The following is a 20,533-nucleotide window of genomic DNA, read 5'->3' on the forward strand; positions in this document are numbered from 1 at the left end:
TCCTGTATTACGTGTGTAGCTCCCACCTCAATGAGCTCAAAGTCAGAAATGCTCTATTTTCCATGAAGAAAACTGTCATTTATCTCTCCTCTATTTTGTTGCTTTTTTTAACCTACAATTTTGTATGTCAGTTCAGCAAACTGTTTCGTTAATGCTCGCTTTCAAAGAAATAATTATCCTCCCATTTTTAATCATTATTTTGTTCATCTTTGCTCGGAGCTTTTCAAATGCAAAGTGTCACTCTTGTTCCAGAGAATACTAAATTTATCTTTCTTGGTCTCTAGAATTATTACTTAGTGCTCCATAATTCCAGACTATGCCCACATAGACTATCCATATGAACCACATTTCTTTCTCAAACTTAAATGCTGGACTACAGCCCCAGACAACCAACTCTACGCAACATGCTGTTTCTTTATGTCAAATTTTGTAAGGAGCTCATTTATTGCCTTCTTTTGGCTCTCCATTCTTGAATAAATCCCAATGACTTCTGATAACTGAGTTCTTGGGAAGAAAATATGGCCTATTTATTTTTCTACAAGGCGCATGGATTCAGCTGTGTATGCCTCATTCACCATTACTACAGTTCATGCATTAAGTAGCTAAAACGATTGCATACAGCCACCACTGATATGAAACATACATTGTTCATTCAATAATGGCTAAAACTCCTCAAGAAGATGCAGAAGTCATAATTCTCAAGAATAGAAACTAAATATTAATTTCATTACTTTTAAAACTTAAAGTAGTGATTACATCTTAAGACAATGTATATTTACTATTATGACAAACAGGTTGAAACAGCAGAATTCAGTTCCTAAAGGATATGGATTTGCTAATAAGCAGAGGAGGAGCAGAACTGTTGCATCCATCAAAAACAATAAGAAAAAAAATCTGCTTAACACCAGACATTGTAAGGTTCAAACTGGGGATCAAGGATTGGTTTTTTCCCTTGCTCTAGCCATAGGACAGTCTGTCAGAGGAACTTGCTTTTTAATTAGATAGCTAGATGATAGCTAGATAGATAGCTAGATAGAGATAGATAGTGTATGTGTATAGATAGATAAATGATCCTTTAAAACATGCTGATCATTACAAGAAAAGCAGTCTGCTTTCATTTTCATTTTTAATGAATATTTTATACTATTACAAAAACCAAGATTATTATTTTTTAATTAAGTGGTATATAAATCTTCCTAAATAATATTTAAAAAATCAGAAGGGGAGATTTTCACAATGCTTCAACAAAACTTTATTACATTTTCCTCTTGCCCATCTTTCAAAGAGCACAGGGTAGAGTATATGATGTGTGTCTCGCACACTCATACCCTGTGGCCATTTTACCCTGAGAGGTTTAGGCATATTGCTGCTGTGTAGGCTGCAAAATGAAGCCTTGAAACATGAAAGAGAATTGAGTAGCTTCACAGATATTACACAAGATTTAAAGGCAAATTGTAGGCAGAGAGTAGGCTGAAAAGATGAGGGAGATAACAGATGGAGTATTGTATTCAGTTCTGAAGAGCACAGTTCAAAAAAGAACATTATTGACAAGTTGGAAGAACTATGAGGATAATAAAAGTTTTAGAAGACAAATCACATCAGGAAACCCTGAAAGAGCTTGGTATGTTAGCTTAGAGAAAAAGAAGATTAAGAGGGAATATGTTAGTAGTTTCAAATTATTGCCAAGAAAGGAGAACTGTTTTTCACTCTACCCAGTGTGGACAGGAGAGCAATGGATTCAAATTAAAATGCGACAGATTCCATTGAAGCATTAGGAAACGTTTCTAGCTACAAGGATGATTCGGCAAAAGAATAAACTTCTTTAAAAGTTGCAGAATCTTTGGGGGGGCAGTTTCAATACAAATTTGAACAGAGTTGTCAGGGCTTGCTATTTAGTTATGGCATGGGACACCTCTATTTCAGAACACATGTTATTATCATCCAGGCAAACCCTATTATTTCTTTCCTGAAAGGGCACACTGAACAACTGCTTTCTGACTCAGGGAAATGGGCCTTTGTACTACATACAAATCCCTTTACTTCACAAAGGGTGACTATACTGTGCTCACAACATTGCCATAGTTATTATGAAGTGTGAAATATGATTGCAAAAAATGCTCTTAAAAAACGCTGCTGTCCTCCCCTCATCAGTAAAAATCTTTGAAGACACCTGCTGTCCAAAGGCCTATGTAGTCCAACATCCTGTTTCTCAAATTAGTCAATCAAGTGCCTCTGGGAATCTCATTAAACAGGACATGTTGACAACAGCCACAACCTAAATGTGGATCCTGGGTGTGAAAAGGTTGAAGACAGGCTGCCTTCATGTAGAAAACAGTTCTATGACAGACCTTCAGTGAGAGAATTGTATAAAGTCAGACACAAGGCCAGCCTGTTTTGCAGTTAACCTATGAAGCAGCATTTGGTGACTGTTTTCAGACTGAATCCAATTGAATCTATGCTGTCCTCCTACTCACAGAAGCCTCTTTGATCCAGCAGAAGCTTCTGTTAATGGAAGGGGGAAATGAGTGGATTTTTGAGAATTCACCCTTTCTCCTGTAGTCCCCTGTTTCCCCTTCCACAGAGAGTTTCCCAACCCTCTTGAACAGATCTGGGGTGGCAGCACAGGGAATTGCAGAAAGAAGAGAGGAATAATCGCCTTCCACAAGGGGTACTGTTGGATACAGCTCCTAAAACTGCCGAGAAAAATAATGTATTGATTGAAAAATATGGATGCTTAGAGTCAAGTGTGATTAAGTGGCGCAAAAACTGCTAAAATAAGTAAATATTCAAGGCTGTTAATCTGCAGCATGCAGTCTAAAGCAATAATCTTAAGAATGCAGTAGCAAAAATGAGTGAGGATCTACTTACCGTATTTTTTGCTCTATAAGACTCTCTTTTTCCCTCCTAAAAAGTAAGGGGAATTGTGTGTGCGTCTTATGGAGCAAATGCAGGCTGTGCAGCTATCCCAGAAGCCAAAACAGCAAGAGGGATTGCTGCTTTCACTGCGCAGCGATCCCTCTTGCTGTTCTGGCTTCTGAGATTCAGAATATTTTTTCCCCTGTTTTCCTCCTCCAAAAACTAGGTGTGTCTTGTGGTCTGGTGCGTCTTATAGAGCGAAAAATACGGTATATAACTTGAACCTGTTTAAAATCCACTAAAGTTATTGGGTTGTTGTCAATACTGTGTGAGCAGAAGGCAGATTGTGCAAGGGTTAAGGCCATTGGAAGAGCCCTGCTGGAGCAGAAGAAGGCCTTTCTAGTCAAGTATTTGCTTCTCAAAGTGGCCAACCTGATGCCTGGGGGAAGCCCACAAGCAGTGGTGTAGCGTGGGTTGTCAGCACCCGGAGCAAGGCAAGTAATTTGTGCCCCCTAACCCGTGGATTTGCGCCCCCTAACCCTAATCCCCAGATGTTGCGCCCAGTGCGGCCGGCCCCCCCTGCACTCCCACGCTACGCCACTGCCCACAAGCAGGGTCCTAGCACAGTAGAACTCTCGTGCTCATGATGCTACTCAAAAGCATGATGTCTTCGATCCTAGACGTAATATAGCCATCATGACTAGCTGCCATTTTCATTCCTGTCTCAGCTCCCTGTACTCCCCATGAAAAGTCATCCCAGAGTGGTGGAGCAGGACAGGCAGGCAAACATTGTGGACTGCGTCATCTGAGGAATCCACCTGAAAGGGGGTGGGAATCCTGCTCTACTTGCTCAAGGTTCATGATTTTGAGGTGATTCCAGTGCAACCTTCAAGACATAGCCCACAATGTTCAGTAGAACCCCTCCCCCTAAACAGCCCTAGAGACTTTATGGGAAAGTCATACATTATGTGAGCTTCATTTTTGCTCACACAACACTGGATACAGTTCATAAGGCTGGCCTCAGTAAAAGCAGGGTTAGGCTTCCCCATAAGAATCTATGAGTAATTTTTTAAGAACAGAAACTGAACTTGCCTTCAACAGCGGGGATTGCAGGTGTCATTGCTGGGGTCTGTGGAAACCAAAGGTGAGGAGGCGGCCCTGCACATAAGACAGGAATGAAAGAGCATTGATAAACAAAAAACAACAACATTATTTTCAATGTAGTGCCTACTTAAGCACACATGGAATGCACTTTCTTTTTAACAGTCTCTGAGCAGCCTGGACTGTCTTCTGAGTTGTTTGTGTTTATTACTAAATACCTATCAGCAATGGAATGGAATGGCAGAACAAACAAAACTCATCGGTTCTGTCTTTTAGATTGCTAAGCAAGAAATTGCAGAAGTTAAGTAAAACAGGAGAAACTTATTTCTTGAATTATTTGCCATTCAATATTTCTTCAGGACTAAAGAACACAAAAGGTCTTTTAAAAAAATAAATAAATTATTAGGTTTTACATTTTAGTATTCAACACATTTATCAAATAAACAAAGAAGATAGAATAGATAGAAGACAGAAATTAAAACAAAACCCCACCCTGTGACTTCCCTCAACACCCCCTTCTGGTTACTTTGTTACTTCTGCTTGATTTCCCCCCTTGTTTTTCATCTTTTAATTGCACACTCTTATATTCTTATTATTTTTAAACCAAATTTTACATCTTACATTTAATTAATTTTCATATTATTATCTCTTAACTTTTACCCTTGTTTTCTTAATTGTAAGTGTTTACTCAAACCCTTCTCTGAGTAAAGAACACAAAAGATCAATATAATAAAAAGCTTTCACATTCATGCCTCCTTTTATGAACGACAGTACACTTTCTTCTGCTTTTAACATAAAGGACCAGTCACATTAACCAATATCCAGTGGATTGTACACTTTTTAAAATGCAATAGTTGTTTCCTATTATGTATACTGTTCCGCCTAGAACTATAGTGCTCTGATGATCTAATGGGCTGCTATGTTATGTTCAGATGGTGTGTTCCTCTCAGGACAGCTTTTTACATCACATAGAAAGAAGAAGGAACATGAATGAGTCTCACTTCCATTTATCACACTTATGAAATAATATGCAATGGAGAAAGCAATGTATTTCCCACAGGTGTCCGTGCATCATTGGATCATTGTACAGCATGGTAGAATCTACACACATATTTTTTTAAAAATGCTGCTAAATGCTTTTTTGAAAAAACGTTTTGAAAAGTATATTGAATTTGGCATAGCTCAGCGTTGCCATCTAGTTTTATTTGTAGCTGTATAGCTGAATCCTATGTCAGCCTGCCCCAATCTAGTGCTTTCAATACGTTATTGGACTCCAGTTCCTATAAGCTCTGACTTTTGGCCCTACTGGTTGGGGATGATGTTCAGGTGTTTGCCCAAACATGTGAACTGTATCTGTGGACTAAGGGTGGGCACCTACACACAAGCCCCATCCTAATGTCCCTGCATGCACCATGCGCTATGCTCAGTTCCCATCCTTCTTGTGCTGAGCATGGGTCTTTTACTTGTGTTTGCTTGAACATGAGTAGAACTCTCCACAAAAGCTGGGTCTCCTGTTGCACAGCATTCTAGTCATGTTCAAGTGAGCTTGAGTAGAAGCCCCCTGTAGACCTTCACTGCTCAACAAGGAGATGGTCAGGGGGTGAAAGGTGTGTCTGATGGGTGTGAGAATTTAGCAATGGAGCTTCAGCATGTGCCCCTCCCTCCTTCCACTGATAACAGTGTTTAGAAGTTCAGGCAATGCCTCAACACACCATATCCTTTGGGGCTTAAATAAAACAAAACTGGAAGTAACAGCTTCTTTCTGAACAGCAATCCATGGGACTAGAATATTCTTGCTCTCTGCTAGTAAACAGCTCCGTCCATGCTTGGAGGGTAATTACAATTAAAAAGTTGATTCTTCACCATCCCACCAGCCCCAATTACATTTAAGATGTGTTGGCAGTCAGTTTGGCAATAAATAGTTCCTGCACCTGTTGGATTTGGTCTCATGCATCTTTCTACGATATGGTACCCCCTTACTCCTTTTGTATTTTCTTTTCGAAACAGATATATTACCCTTTAGCAATATTTTCATAAATATTGAAAACAGGTGCCACTCACAAAAGGAATAGTAATACTTATGACCCAAACACCATGGTGTAATATGGATGCAGAGTTAGGACACTTTTATAGCAGAGATTTCTGCAGGGATTTTTAACAGAGTAGCAAAGTAGAAAGTTTCAGAAGCTTTGCTTCTATCATCACATAACGATATTTTTTAATGCCCACATTTGTGGGAAATTATTTTGCAAATATACATTTTCAACTTTCTTTCTGGTATCCCAGCTTTCAGGGCAGATAATGAATGAACAAAGGTGTTGTTTACATATTTTGAAAATAGATCTGACAGTTGATCTAGCGTTTGAATCTGAAATTCCTAATGCTATCCTGAACACACACCAAGGCAATCCTATACACACTTACCTGAAGAGAAGAGTTTGGATTTGATATACCGCTTTATCACTACCATAAGGAGTCTCAAAGCGGCTAACAATCTCCTTTCCCTTCCTCCCCCACAACAAACACTCTGTGAGATGAGTGAGGCTGAGAGACTTCAGAGAAGTGTGACTAGCCCAAGGTCACCCAGCAGCTGCATGTGGAGGAGCGGAGACACGAACCCGGTTCAACAGATTATGAGTCCACTGCTCTTAACCACTATACCACACTGGGAGTAAGTCCCACTGAACTCAGCAGAGCTTTCATTTGAATAGATATCTATAGGATTGCACTGTTTAATTCAATAGCTCAATCTTTAAGATAAATATGGCAAGGTAACCTATTTTACTTTTTTCCTGGCCTTTTTTCTGCAGAATTTGAGTTGAGAATTGAACTGTAGAATTATATCCTAAAGGTGTATACTAAACTTCACCCTCATTCAAGGCAGATGTTTAATTACAATCGATTTAGCACACAGAAACCCAAAACACAGAGATGGAGGAAGGATGCTTATTTAAACCTGAAATACAGAATTATGAGAATAATTGTAGCCAATATCATTCTAATTTCCTAATGTTCAGCGGAGCTATCACATTATCATCAAACCCAACAGAATGCATATTGGGCCAGTAGTTATAATACCACACTTTGCTTGGTGCATATTCCCCAAACTCATGCAAATTCATGCTTGCATTTGCATAAAACACAAAACATGCAATTCATTTAAAAATGTTATATCCAAATTTATTTTAAAAGAATTTATGTATCTGTTTTGGTGACTAAAGCTCCTACAAAAGTTTTTTGTTTCTGTTAATAACGGGGAAAGGCTGCATAGCTCAAGGGGAGAACACATGCTTTTCATGCAAAAGATCCAAAATTCAATCCCTGCCAGCTCCAGTTGCCGCTAATCAGTGTGGACAGTAGTAATCTAGAGGGACCAATGGCCCTACTAGGTGGAAGGCAGCTTCTTATGTTCCTGTGTAATCAGAATACTATGTTCACTGGAGAATTCTAGAAGCTAATGAACCTCCCACACTTTTATACTTTGGAATATTGCATGGAAGCTTGCAGGCGTTTGCTTGTTAAGACATTGCCACAAACATCACAAACATTACCACTATTTTTTATATATATATATATATATATATATATATATATATATATATATGTGTGTGTGTGTGTGTGTGTGTGTGTTATTTATTAATTTATATACAGCTTACACACCAGAATGGCTTCTAAGTGTTTTACAACTATAAAATCATTTCTAAATACATACATAATTTATATACACAACCAAACAGTTCTATCCAAACAGCAAAACATGATGAATTAAAATACAAACAAAACAAGGCAGTTAAAAACATATAGCAACTAAAATGGTTTAGAACAAACAAACAAAAAATAGCTGGTGGGATGCCAATGCTGATGGCGCCTCTTGTATTTCAGCAGAGAGGTCATTCTGCAATACTGATGCCACCAGTGGAAATCCCACCTCTGTGTTACCAAAAAGCAATCATCATCAGGCCATAGCAAAACTCAGAACTTTGTTGTTGCAGAGTTAAACCAGATGTCATCCAACTTTGCCACGGAGAGCTGCCTAAACCCATTCTAGAGATGCATGTCTCACATTAGAATACTTCTGAATACAATTCATGAGGAATTTTGACCCATGACTTCCCAGCTATTGCCCAAATCTTAAAAACAAGACTGGAAGGCTTTGAAAGCTAATGGTGAGTACATCAGAAGCAATTATTTGCACACATGAATTATTTGCTATAGGGAAGACTAATGATGTTACCAAAACCTAATTACCTGGTTCAGAATACAAACCAAACAGTATTCTTAACCATGCATTCTGCCATCAGCTGATCATACATCCCCCAACTAGCTGCATTTTAGGCCCTTATGCAAAAGCTCTGATGTTTTACTCTGAAACTATCCTAGATTACTGCAACATGAAGTGAAGTAGGTATGTGTAGACTGGTTTTTCTTGCCCAAACTCTTGTTGATTACTGTGAACTGCTTGCCTGGACCACCTGACTAATTCTTATATTCCATGAGTATTTTTCTTTTCAGTCAAATGCATTTAGCTGTTTTCGCTATTTCTATTATTGTTGTACCCAATCCAGATCTAGAACCATCTTTTATTCCTGTTTGTTTTGGGAGTTAGGGTGGTGCTTGAATTGCTAGGCACCATACTTGACAGTGTGCAGAAATGGCACCATCCATGTGTACCAAAAATACACGCTAGGAGAGAACTGTAAGAAAATAGACGAGTTCTCTCATGCCTGCATACCCCAAAAGCTAAATGCTCACTGAGGAAGCCAGTTCCAAAAGGAGTTGATGCATTGCTACATAAAACTCCTCAGACATTTCTTATAATCGGACACCTCATCCAACATGGTTCTTTCAAAGGAGGCAGATTACGTATTCAGCTGCAAATCACTGAATGTTCAGTAATCAAGTGTGAAGATATCAAGTGGACTATGGCCAAGTGTGAACCATTCCGAGGACAGCTGAGGACAGGTGAGCAGAGATCTCTTGTGACTTTCAGGAAAAGTTTTAATAAAGAAATTGAGCTAAAGGTTTTTTTGTGTGTGTTTTTTTTAAAAAATAGTTTGCTAAAAATTATTTAAAGCCCAATTAGTTTGCCCATTGCCATGCAAAGGAAATGTGATAAATTACACAATCAGAATTAATTTTTTTTTATGGAAGATGATAAAGGGCTGATGCTCAGGAGGTTGAGTAAGCCAATAATGAAAAAAGATGACTGATCATTAAACTGCCACAGACTTCCCCAGAAGAGGACATGGTCTAGCACCTACAGGTGTTTGCTTTAGGGCCTGAGTATATAAAAAAATTAAAACAGAAAAAAAACCTTCAACTTGGCAGATGAGAAAAGACCCCTAGGTCAAGATGTTTCTTTTGAAAGGGCCCTCTTCTATCCTGATAAAAGGCCTATCTTATGTTTCCATGTGTTATTAAATGCCTCTCTATTCACTTTGATGAGGAGACACAGAATAGAAGAGCTGAATTAATATTTTATCCATTCTTTTGATTAAATATGTTAAAGGGGGTATCCTAAGTCAATTTGCCCTCCCCTGAATAGGTTCAAAGCACAGTTTTAAATTACCTCATAGCCATACTGAGAACTGAGAAAGTGGAATACAAATATCATTACAGTCCATGTCTAAATGGTCCTTGACATTTATGCCATGCTGTATATAAGAAAAGGCTGACCACCCACCACTAGTAACCCTGCTGTTAATAATATTGCAGTCAATCAGATGTTTATTGGAAAAATAAGTGGTGGTCACTCATATTATAGCAGGACCTTGTGGAAAACATATCCATTTAGAGCCTTTGTAATTTTCAACCACGTTGAAAGATTTGAAACCCTTTGGGTAATATCCCTAAGTCATACTCATAGCAGACCCATTGACTAACCACCTGATAACTCTTGCTAGTTAACTCGGCTAACTTGCTAGTTAACTGAAGCATAATTTTTTTCTGTTATTCCTATCCTGCCTAATTTGCCTTGGATAATTAAAACTTAACAATGACAGCCCATCTTCAAAGCTAATGTCAACAGTGACTGGTCCTAATCTGCTAAATACACCAAGCCTGAACCTACTAGCCATGTTTGTCCAAGACTTGCAAAGCTAAAAAAAATTACTCTAGAGAGAGGCTGTGCCTATGAGGAGTTTCAGAAATCACCCACCTAGGTAAAAGGCTGCTTACCTCTGGGAGTTGTCATTTTTAGGGCCTCCTCAGAAAACTACCTTCCCTTCAGAGAAAGATATTATAATTATAGTAACCTTTTATGTTCATTTCTAAATTGTTTGCACTGATTAATGCCTCTATCTCTCAATAAAAATATCATTTTTGGAATAACTCTGCAAGCTCAAATCTAACCCCACATGGCTACATCTTCAGGTAACGATAATGATCTTCAGAAGACCATATACATTGAGAATGCAGAAAGAAACCCAGCAACCCAAGTACACCTTCTTTAGTGGTCTTTCCAAGATGTCCACCTTGAGGATAGGAAGCAATTTAGGGGTACTAGTTGCAGCTAATTACCTCTTTGGCATAGTTCACAAATCGAGGTCTTAGAACCTACAAAATCCAGTAAAACAGGGGCATTCAAATCCTCCTTCATGGTCAGGTTTATGACAGGAGTAATCAAAGGTAAAGCTAAGGCTTTGTACCCAGCCAAAAGGTGAATGCTGCTGATGTTGACAATGTATACAAAACACACATGGGAGCAGGGGAGGTACTTTGAAGGGAAGATAAGAAACCCATTCTTTGGTGTTGTTTGTTAATGATGAACTAACTATCCAAGCAGAAAGAGCAGACAGGCAGTGCTGAGAAACATAGCTGGGTGGATGGCGTGTAGAAAGAAAAGAGCAGAAGACCAATAATATACTCCTGTTTCATGAATTCCAACAGATGGAAGGCCTATTCCTGAAGAGGATACAATGACTGAAGAGAGGAGCTGGATTAGAACTGATACATGGAAAGTTAAGGCCTGGTAGAAGCCAAACCAAAGAGGGTACTCAAGTTTATCATCATGCTTTCTCAATGCATCATCTCAGTGCAATGGAACGAGGATACATTTGCAGATACTTTCTCCAAGAACATGAAGAATAAATGAATAAAGTTAACAGCCATCCACAATTTTGCTGATACAGGGAAGGCTTTCCTACCAAACTGCTAATACTTCTTAGTCTAGCTTCTCAGCTGACACCACACTTTTATTTAGATAATGGCAAGTCATAAGTTTCTGACTAACTTTGTATCACAAAATCTCAGCTTCTAACTATTACGCAGTGTATTCTCGTGGTTTAAAAGTGGAGTGGTGGGTGAAAAACAAGGAACTCATAATTATGGCTATCTTTAGGAGGCTCAGAGTAGATACAACTCCCATTGCAACCAACTGTTCTGTGCAGCTCAGAACCTTAATTAAAAAGATTATTGCTGATATTACAGTATCGCAACCTCTAATGTTCCATGAGGTCAATGTATCCTGGGGATGCTGTAATAGGACTGGTAAGCTCAGCTATAACAAGCAGCAATGCAATTAATCATTTAAATGTTTATAATCTGGTACACTTGCTATCTACCAGGGAGCACGCAAGCATGCTAATAGGATGACCCCTGCCTCCAGTATGAGGGATTAGATATTGACCATCAAAATATTCAGTATGTTTTGCTTGATTTTTTAAAAAAGAAAATATTTGAGCCACTGGTGGAGGAAGAGGAGTGCAGAGGGAGCTCACTGCCCCCGGCAGCACGATTCTGGCAGGGTGCCATCGTGGCTGCACCCCCCCGCCCGTGCTGGTCGCCCTGCCCCTGCAGGCATCGTTCCCCACCCCCAGGATGTGCGTCAGCCCCGCCCCCACCTGCTCTCCACCCCCCGGTGCCAGAGCATGAAGCTCCACCACTGATTTGAGCCCAACCTTTCAGAAAATTCCAGGCAGATTCTGGGAAAAAAGAATGGAGTACCATCCTCTTCCTAAACAGCAGGAGACAGGGATAAAGCATGATTGTGGACAAGTGAACACACAGATATATTTTAAAAATGCTTTATACCAAAGCAGACCCTTGGCTAATCTAGCTTTCTATTGCCTATTCAGACTGACAGTGGCTATTCAAGGACTCAAACGCCTTTCTTAACCTTGCTATATAAGAGCCTTTAAGCTGAGCCCTGAGCCCTTGGACCTTCTGCATGCAGACTCTATGCCACGTAAACACATTAACATGCTTTATACCAAATCAGACCATTGGTCTATTTAGCCCACTATGATGTACTGGTGCTCTCTAAGGTCTCAGGTAGAAACCTTTTCCAGTCCATTTTTCTTTTAAGTGAAGATCCAGTCACTTTAAAGTGAAGCACCTAGGTCCTTAGTGCAAAACCTGCACTCTTCTCTTGGGCTATTTGCACTGATCTAGAGCTAGATTGGGGCATTTATATTCTGAATAATTATATTAATATATTTTACTATAGGGAAGAAAGTTGTAAAGCATATTTAGAATGAGAAGATGAACATAAATGCATTTCATATACAGTATTGTTCCCAGTTGTGAGCTAATCTCTTCAGATAATGATTGCTGATGGATACATTTTTCAGATGTATTTTCTGAATGGTGCACATAATATGTCATTTATTATTGTGCACTGCAGCCTTCTAGAATTTCTGATTGCAGTTTACAGGATCAATTAGGCACTCCTTGACACAAAGTTTTTGCTCTGGTGTGAACTGTCAGCTTCACTAAGCAAATATAAATGAAGCTACCACGAAAGACCAAACTATTTTAAGTCATAAACCAAAGAGGGCAGGTGTACACAATGAAGACAAACTTTAAAAGAGGAAAGCATTGTTTTGAAGAAGAGACATAAGTTGAGACAATTGCTCGCGACACTATTTCTGGAGCTAATGTGAAGCAGCAGTGGTGAGAATTTCTATATAGCTAGAAAATATTCCATGAATCCTAACAAGATGGATTTAATATGACAAGAAGATGTCATTTGATTCCCTGGGATTCCTTTCTCTTTGTCCCCTCTGCACTCCAGTGGCCTTCTTTGCTGACAGAAGAGCCCTAATATGCAGCACTCTTCATCATGCTCACACTGCTCAAAAACGACAAGAGCCTATGTGCAGTACTGAAAAAAGACAGCATCTTTTTATGCAGTTGCCAATACTAGCTAATGGCAAGTTCACTAAACTGAAAAGAAAACACAGTGAGCAGGACTTCATTTTCAGGACTAAGCTATAAAAGCCAGGGCTGCTTAACTGGGGTACAATTTATAGAGGTCATCATCAGCATCATGATCCCACCCTTCCTTCATTGAGCTCTGCAAGCATGCCTGGATCTTCACCATTCCATTCTCACAGCAGCCCCATGGTGTAGATCAGGTTGAGTGACAGTGGCTAGCCCTTGCCACTCAATGAGAGTCATGGCTGAACAGGGTTTGGATCACAGGCCACTCTAGTTCTAGTCCAGCACTGCAACCACTATACAACACTGGCAAGTGGTAGGAGAAAATCACACCACACTTCTGTTTCGGATCACATATCATTCTATAAGGAGCATATATATCTGTTGACAACTCACTGGTTCTGCAGACTGAGCAACTATTGTTAGAAACATGCATACATTTGGAGCTTGCTTCAGGCAGTCACTTGCAAACTTGTGAAGTAGCTTTGCAGGGAACCTGTGGGACTAGCTCCACTCAGCCAGTGATGCCACACCTGCCAGCAATACTCCTGAGCCAACACGTGATTTTCTGAATCTGAAGGAGAGCACCTTCATTACTTGCAGGGTTTCCAACACTGGGATGGGAAGCTTGTTGGGCAGCCTTGAAAGATGGTGCTGGAGGACATCTATGTGATGCCCTGAACACTGGCCTATGTGGTTCCAAGCGGTTCCAACTTGCCCCCCTGCTATTTAATATGAAGGAGCGTTTCCACCCCCATCGTTCAACCCGGACACTGAGGTCCAGTGCCGATGGCCTTCTGGCAGTTCCCTCCCTGCGAGAAGTGAAGTTACAGAGAACCAGGCAGAGGGCCTTCTTGGTAGTGGTGCCCACCCTGTGGAATGCCCTCCCACAGATGTCAAGGAAATAAACAACTATCTGATGTTTAGAAGACATCTGAAGGCAGCCCTGTTTAGGGAAGTTTTAATGTTTGATATTTTACTGTATTTTTAACCTTCTGTTGGAAGCCGCCCAGAGTGGCTGGAGAAACCTAGCAAGATGGGCGGGGTAGAAATAAATCATCATCATCATCATCATCATCATCATCATCCACATGAAATTACTGGGGAGAATCATTCAGGGATATAGAGTTCAATGCCATCAATATCTGAGTGACATTCTTTGTCTGTCTCTCCTTTTCATCTTTCTCTAGGGAGGCTGCTGAGGTGCCAAACCAACGTCAGACTGAGCAGATACAACAAACTGATGCTTAACCCTGACAAGGAAGCTTATCCTGTTCAATAGAGCTGATCCAGACATGGGGGTTCAATCTGTGTTAGATGGGGTAAGGAAATGTAGGTTCATATTTGGGAGGTTTCTTGGATCCAACCCTGACCCTGGATGATGATGATAATTTATTTATTTTTGTACCCCACTCATCTGACTGGGTTTCCCCAGCCACTCTGGGTGGCTTCCAACAGAAGATACAAAAATGCAACAGAATGTCACACATTAAAAGCTTCCCAAAATACTAATAAAGGAAGAAGGAGAAGAAGAAGAAGAAGAAGAAGAAGAAGAAGAAGAAGAAGAAGAAGAAGAAGAAGAAGAAGGAGAAGGAGAAGAAGAAGAAGAAGAAGAAGAAGAAGAAGAAGAAGAAGAAGAAGAAGAAGAATTTGTTTGTTTCCACAAGATCAGAAGTGCCTTAACCTAAGTGAGGCTAGTATGATAACTGTGACTTTTGAAAACTGCCGTTTTGGCCGGAACAGCATGTGTTACATCACCCTGAACTACTGTAAAAATGGACCCATGTAGGCTACATAGGAAAAGTATTTGGAAATGGCAATTAGTCCAGAACACTGCCTGGGTTGTTATATTTAAAAATAAATAATAGTGGGCCACAGATAGGGTGCACCTAAGCCCTTTATAGAAATAACTGCACTGGGTTCTAGTGGCTTCATTTGCATTTGGAAGCAGAACATTTGAGGAAATCCTATTTCCATACCAGCTCCCCCCCCCCACTATTATATTTATCAGAGTTCCTCTTGTGTGCATCTGCATTCCCAGATGTATGCTTAGCTGAGACCAGAAAGAAGGTCTATTTAGTGACTGCAACCAGACTTTCCACCAGATAACTAAAACCTATGTAGGAGAAACAGCAAAGAGTCTTGTGGCTCCTTAAAACTATTTATTTTTAAAGGCATAAGGTCTTGTTGGTTTCATCCCATGCATGAAGTGAAGTATTAATTGGCAGCTATATTTAGGAAGGCTTTGGGAATGTTAACAGTTTAAGATTCTGAACTGATTTGTGTTTTAACTTGCTACACTGGGGCTGTTTTTATCTCAAGAGGATGTCTATTCACACTAATGGGTACCTTTTATCTTGTTTGTACTCTGCTGCTTTTTGTAATTTTGTTCTTCACTTACTACTGTCAGCAGCCTTGAGAGGTGGGCTATAAATGTTTCAAACAAAGAAATCTTTGACAAAGAAGATCTACAGTGCAGGGCGTAATATACAGAGATGTTTCTTTGCCCAAGCTCCACTGAACTGAACAGGAGCTGGGTGTAGTTCTGCTACATTTCAATGGGGTTTGCGCAGAAGTACTTCCTGACAAATTGTGATCAAAAAAGGGTTGACACAAAGTAAGCCACTTTTTGATATTTTTTTGCATAACTGAATAGAAATATAAAGAAACGTCTCTGGTGCTGGCAATTGTAATTACAGAAAGAATGGTTCGTGATAAATAATACCTGATTAGACTTAAATGATTCAGTGATTAAGTCTTAATTTTCTATGCTTCTCCTAGAATGTGCTTGAAATTATTCTGTATTATGCCTTCCCTTTCAGACAGATTTAAGAATGTGCAGAGAAATGATCTCAGCGTGGTATCAAAGGAGGAAAAGACAAAATGTCAAACCAGCAAATAATCCCCAATTTCTCATTTGGATTGGGGAAACCTGGGTAGAAATCTCAGCTCAGCCATAAAGTGATTTGGGTGGCCTTGGGCAACTCACCATTTCTCTATCTAAACTGTTGTTGTGAACATCAAAAGGAAAAAATAAGGCCACACAAATTACCCTGACCTTCTTGGCAAAACACTGGGATACAAATGTAGTGGCTAAATAAAAAACTAGGGCGTTGCAGTGACCACAAGATGTATCTGTAGCATTTGGAAGCAGCCCAACCTGTTTTAGATCCACAATGTGTCATTCCAATTTTATTTGTTACTTGGGTCTGAATCTGATCTGGTAAATCTGAAGCTTTGTTTCATTCCTGTTACCTATAATGAGGAATCTAAAAGCATCTATAAGCCCTTTTTTTGTTTTCACATAAGTGGATGAAACGTTTAGGCAAAGTCCCCCCCCCCCTTTGCCCCAAGTGAATTCCGGTAAATCCATAGGAAACATCAGTTTTAACTTACAGTCTCTTCACAGATCTCTCACATGCCTTAGAAGCACCTCTTATAACCCATGTCTGAGTCAGGCAGTAGCTTAACATGGAAGAATTTAAGTGCAGCCTTGAGCCTATTCATTTACACTGACTGCAAGTAATCAAAGTCAGCAACACTCTCCCATGGCAGGCAGCAACTCAGATTACTAGGAACTGAATCACCATGGGTATTTTTAAGGTCATATGATAAAAGAATGCTCAATGAAATGTTTCTTTTAGAAGCAAACAAGGGCACATGTAAAATGTACACATATATACATTTGTTGTAAGGGAGCCATATTTTTTTCTTGTTGGATTTGTGTGCATGAGAGGCAGGAATTCAACAAGGCCCTAGGAGCGGGAACGAGACCATGATGTGACTACACAGGAAACCAAACAATGATTACAGGTGAACAATTCTGTTTTCTTTTCTCCATTGTAGCTTTTGTGCAGTCTCAGATATGAGCTATATCAGAGTAGCGTGCTTCCTTACCTGAAAAGGGAAGTAGATAGCTTCCTGAGGAGAAAACATCAACATTCTCTTGTTGCGTAGTTCCTCTCAAAGACAGCAGAAGAGGACCATTGGATGGCATTACTTATATTGAATATTATTTTACTCTCCACAAAGGAGGAATGGTTAGTTAATGGGTATTTGATAAGAGATTCTGAGATGATATTGTAAGACTCGTCTTTAAAACCACCACCACCACTTCCCCCAGTGCTAAATAAGATGCTGAATGTTTTACATAAGTAGGAGGAGAGTAGTCTTCTGAATGCACGTGAGTGAAAGTCTTTGTGTTATTTGGAAGTGTGGTGGTGGGAGAAAATCCTGTATGACAATGTCTTGCAGATAAAAAAAAGTTGTATAGCAAAATAAGATGTCTCAATACCTCCCATGAGAAAACCACTGTAGCCTGACCTTGCAATGCAAGGGCTAATTGAAGTGTTTCAGCATATTTTTAGAGTAATTTATCTGGGCTTGACTGTACTGTTGGGATATTTTGCATTTTCAGAATTCTGTTAATATATTGGTATCCTTTATTATATTTTATTTAGTTATCTATTTGCACTTTTATAAATTTGTTGTATGCTACCTTATACTTTGGGGGGATATAAAAGAACAAGACAGTGGAACACAAAACATTAGGTTGTATCCTTCTGCATGTGCAACAGAACCTCCTCTCCAGCCCCCCCCAACCCCCCCAAATGGATACATAGGGTTAGGGGAGGAAAGGAAATGGAAGTCCTGTTGCATGTGTGCAAATCAGCTTGTGTAGTCTTGGATAAATCACTAGAAGGAATTTATTTAACTTCTCTAAGTTCAGTTTTTACACAGCATGAAGAACTGTGAAATGCCCATAGTACAAAAGCAATATATTTAGGAGGCATTAATTACTGTTAACTTGGTAAGAATAAGCTAGCAAAAATAAATGGAAGCATCTACCATAATGGTGGAAGTAGTAGTATCTGGGTCCTGATATGGTGGAACAAGTCGCTTGTTTTTTGCCAAGATTTAGGAGCCTCACTTTAGACATCTGGCACTGATATTTTTGGCTTCAATCCTATGTGCCTGGGAGCCAGCCCCATGAAACATAATGGGACTTACTTCTGAGCAAGCATGCACAGGATTGTTCAGTTTGGCCAGCTTTCTGTGGAACAGACATTCAAAAGTGCAATTGAAATCAATGAGACAAGTAGCTGTGCTGCTCCTGGATCACGAATAGCAACTGTTTTATATCTAACCACTACATTTATTATATAGAGGATCTGAGTTGTTTTCAAGTTTCTTCCATAATTTTCTTGCAAAATTTTTCATTGAACAGTTTCCTAGAACATATTCAGTGAAGGGGCATACCTTCTTTATAAGTGGTCATGGCTCAAACATCAGAATCTCATAAATGGGTGTTTTGTCTAAAGATTATTTATATTTCACATGGGCAAAAAGGCAGATTCTTTCTTCACCATTCATTCTGGTGGTAAGCTCATCACAGAATACAGTTCATTCATTGATACATACCCTATGCACATGTTCAAAGCTGATGCCTGATGGAACTGATACCCTCAGGTACCATAAGGCTTTAAGTTCACTGACAGCTCCAGCATGCAAAACCATCTTAACCAGCATCCATCACAAATTAACAGCAGTGAACACTGGAATGACATATGATGAATATACTCCTTGTGCTGAAGATCCCATTCTAAATTTTTAACAGATGCGTTTCATATGAACGTTGAACATCTGCATGTAACAAAAGGAGTAAGCTTAAATGTGGTGGGCTTTCTCATTTTCTTTACACTTTTGAAGATGAAGTAAAGAAATTTAAACCAAACCACCGCTTAACTTTACACATCTATCCCATCCTTTCTATGGCATAAATGCATGCAAAAGATCCAATTGATGGTTAAGGCAAATGGTTTAATTCTTTCTTAGGTTTCCACTGGCGTCACCTTTTAAATCACCATTAATCTCAATGCATGCAATTATAGAAAAGAGTATTAGAAGCTTTAATAATATAGCCATTAGTTGATATGCTTTATTTAAACTCTCTTTGCACAGGCTTCATTTCCGCTTTTAACAAATGAAAAAAAGCACACACATTCCAGGAGCACAACAAAGCAGAAGCTCTCCGCGAAACAGAGAGTGCAATGATAGAGTTCAGTTCAAGTACCTGTATACAAATCCCCGTGCGAAAACATGTCAATCATATAACGACAGAATGCATATTGATCTAGCAGAACAGAAAGGGGGGGGAAGAGTAATAAGACACAGTTTACAGGTCTTTTTCAAATCAAGCACTAAAGAGAGAGCTTAGCACTAAAACAAAACCTTTGCCAGTTTTTTTATCTCCTGCTCAAAGTAATCAATAACCAAACAGGTGGTGAAATTCATGTTTCTGTTCCTCTTTTTTTAAAAAAGTGAGCTGCCACAGGAAATGCCTTCTGGCTCTCTGCACAGTGATCCCATGATAGCTCATTGCATCTAATCATGTAGCTGCCAGGACTAGATTTCAGAGGCAAATCTCAAATACAGGCAGATACTCTTACACACTGAGGGTGCTACTAGTTTGGAAGACCCCACCACAGCCAGGCTGTTAAGGCAGGGGACTTCTGGCCCAGGGAACAAATGCTGCTCACTATTTATCTGGCTCTAGGGGTTCTCACCAGGTCACACTCCTTATTGCCCCTGCAGCACACCCTTCTCCAGTTCTCCTGCCTGGCTAGCACATGCCACTGAACTGTCACAATGCATCTTCTGTTTGCCTGGATGGAGAGATGTATGTATGGAACCTCTGACTTTTTATGTGGCTAGGCAATAATCTATGGTACAGAGTCACATCTGTTGCCCCACCCACCAGTGGCATTTGGCCCTCTGAAGATTGCCCAGTATGGAATGCGGCCCTTGGGCTGAGGAAGGCTACCTACCCATGCTCTAAGGGAAATAAAAATGGCCTGTTTTGAAATATTCATGGGGCGGGTTAAGGATTGTTCCTCAAACTTCTTACATTGTGATTTATGTTACTGTAAGCAACTTTTTTATTTCATCAACTAATGACTTTGGCTATGCAAACATATAATATTGTTCTCTCTCTCTCTCTCTCTCTCTCTCTCTCTCTCTTGTCAATGTAGAAAGCCAGAGAGAGCCCTGTGCTGGCATTTGCTCACATTATAAACTGGACCATGACATTCTGTGGACTGTGCCTCTCATGTTTTACATACAGCTTCATATACACAAATGCATGCTCCAATGCAGGACGATGTGTTAAGAATGTCACATTATTGTGTGTTACATGCCATCGTTGCCTGATACTCATACGCTGGGTTATTTTCACTGAGCTGAAGAAGAGCCCTGGCCATTTCCAGTATATATTTTAAATAAGTAAATAAATAAATAAATATGCAGGCCAATGCAGAACGTCGGGCACACCATCATTTTCATTCTACAAAACACACACAGATTCATCAATGAGTATGCATGTATCAAAGAATGAGAAGAACTTACTGATACAGCAGGG

General features: G+C 39.7%; 1 protein-coding gene and 2 long non-coding RNA genes across 3 annotated transcripts in view; 1 reads left to right on the forward strand and 2 right to left on the reverse strand.

Annotated features, from left to right (window-relative positions):
* The window catches only part of TRDN (triadin), a 175,433-nt gene that overhangs the window by 90,714 nt on the left and 64,186 nt on the right, over positions 1-20,533 (reverse strand). Inside the window, exons 14-15 of the mRNA XM_083731766.1 lie at positions 19,190-19,249; positions 3,949-4,014 (exon numbers count right to left, since the gene is read on the reverse strand). Coding sequence (XP_083587892.1) covers positions 3,949-4,014; positions 19,190-19,249 — 126 coding nt within the window. The remainder of the gene's footprint in view (positions 1-3,948; positions 4,015-19,189; positions 19,250-20,533) is intronic.
* Positions 1,235-2,749, reverse strand: LOC310841049. The gene is made up of 2 exons (XR_014562298.1): positions 2,231-2,749; positions 1,235-2,185 (listed from the first exon to the last, which is right to left on the reverse strand). It is a non-coding gene; the product is annotated as an uncharacterized lncRNA (long non-coding RNA).
* On the forward strand, positions 7,592-15,091 carry LOC310841038. Its single transcript, XR_014562284.1, has 3 exons — positions 7,592-8,123; positions 10,846-11,168; positions 14,311-15,091. It is a non-coding gene; the product is annotated as an uncharacterized lncRNA (long non-coding RNA).

The sequence above is a fragment of the Podarcis gaigeae genome, assembly GCF_964106915.1.
Source record: "Podarcis gaigeae genome assembly, chromosome: 3".
Classification (NCBI taxonomy): Eukaryota; Metazoa; Chordata; class Lepidosauria; order Squamata; family Lacertidae; genus Podarcis; species Podarcis gaigeae.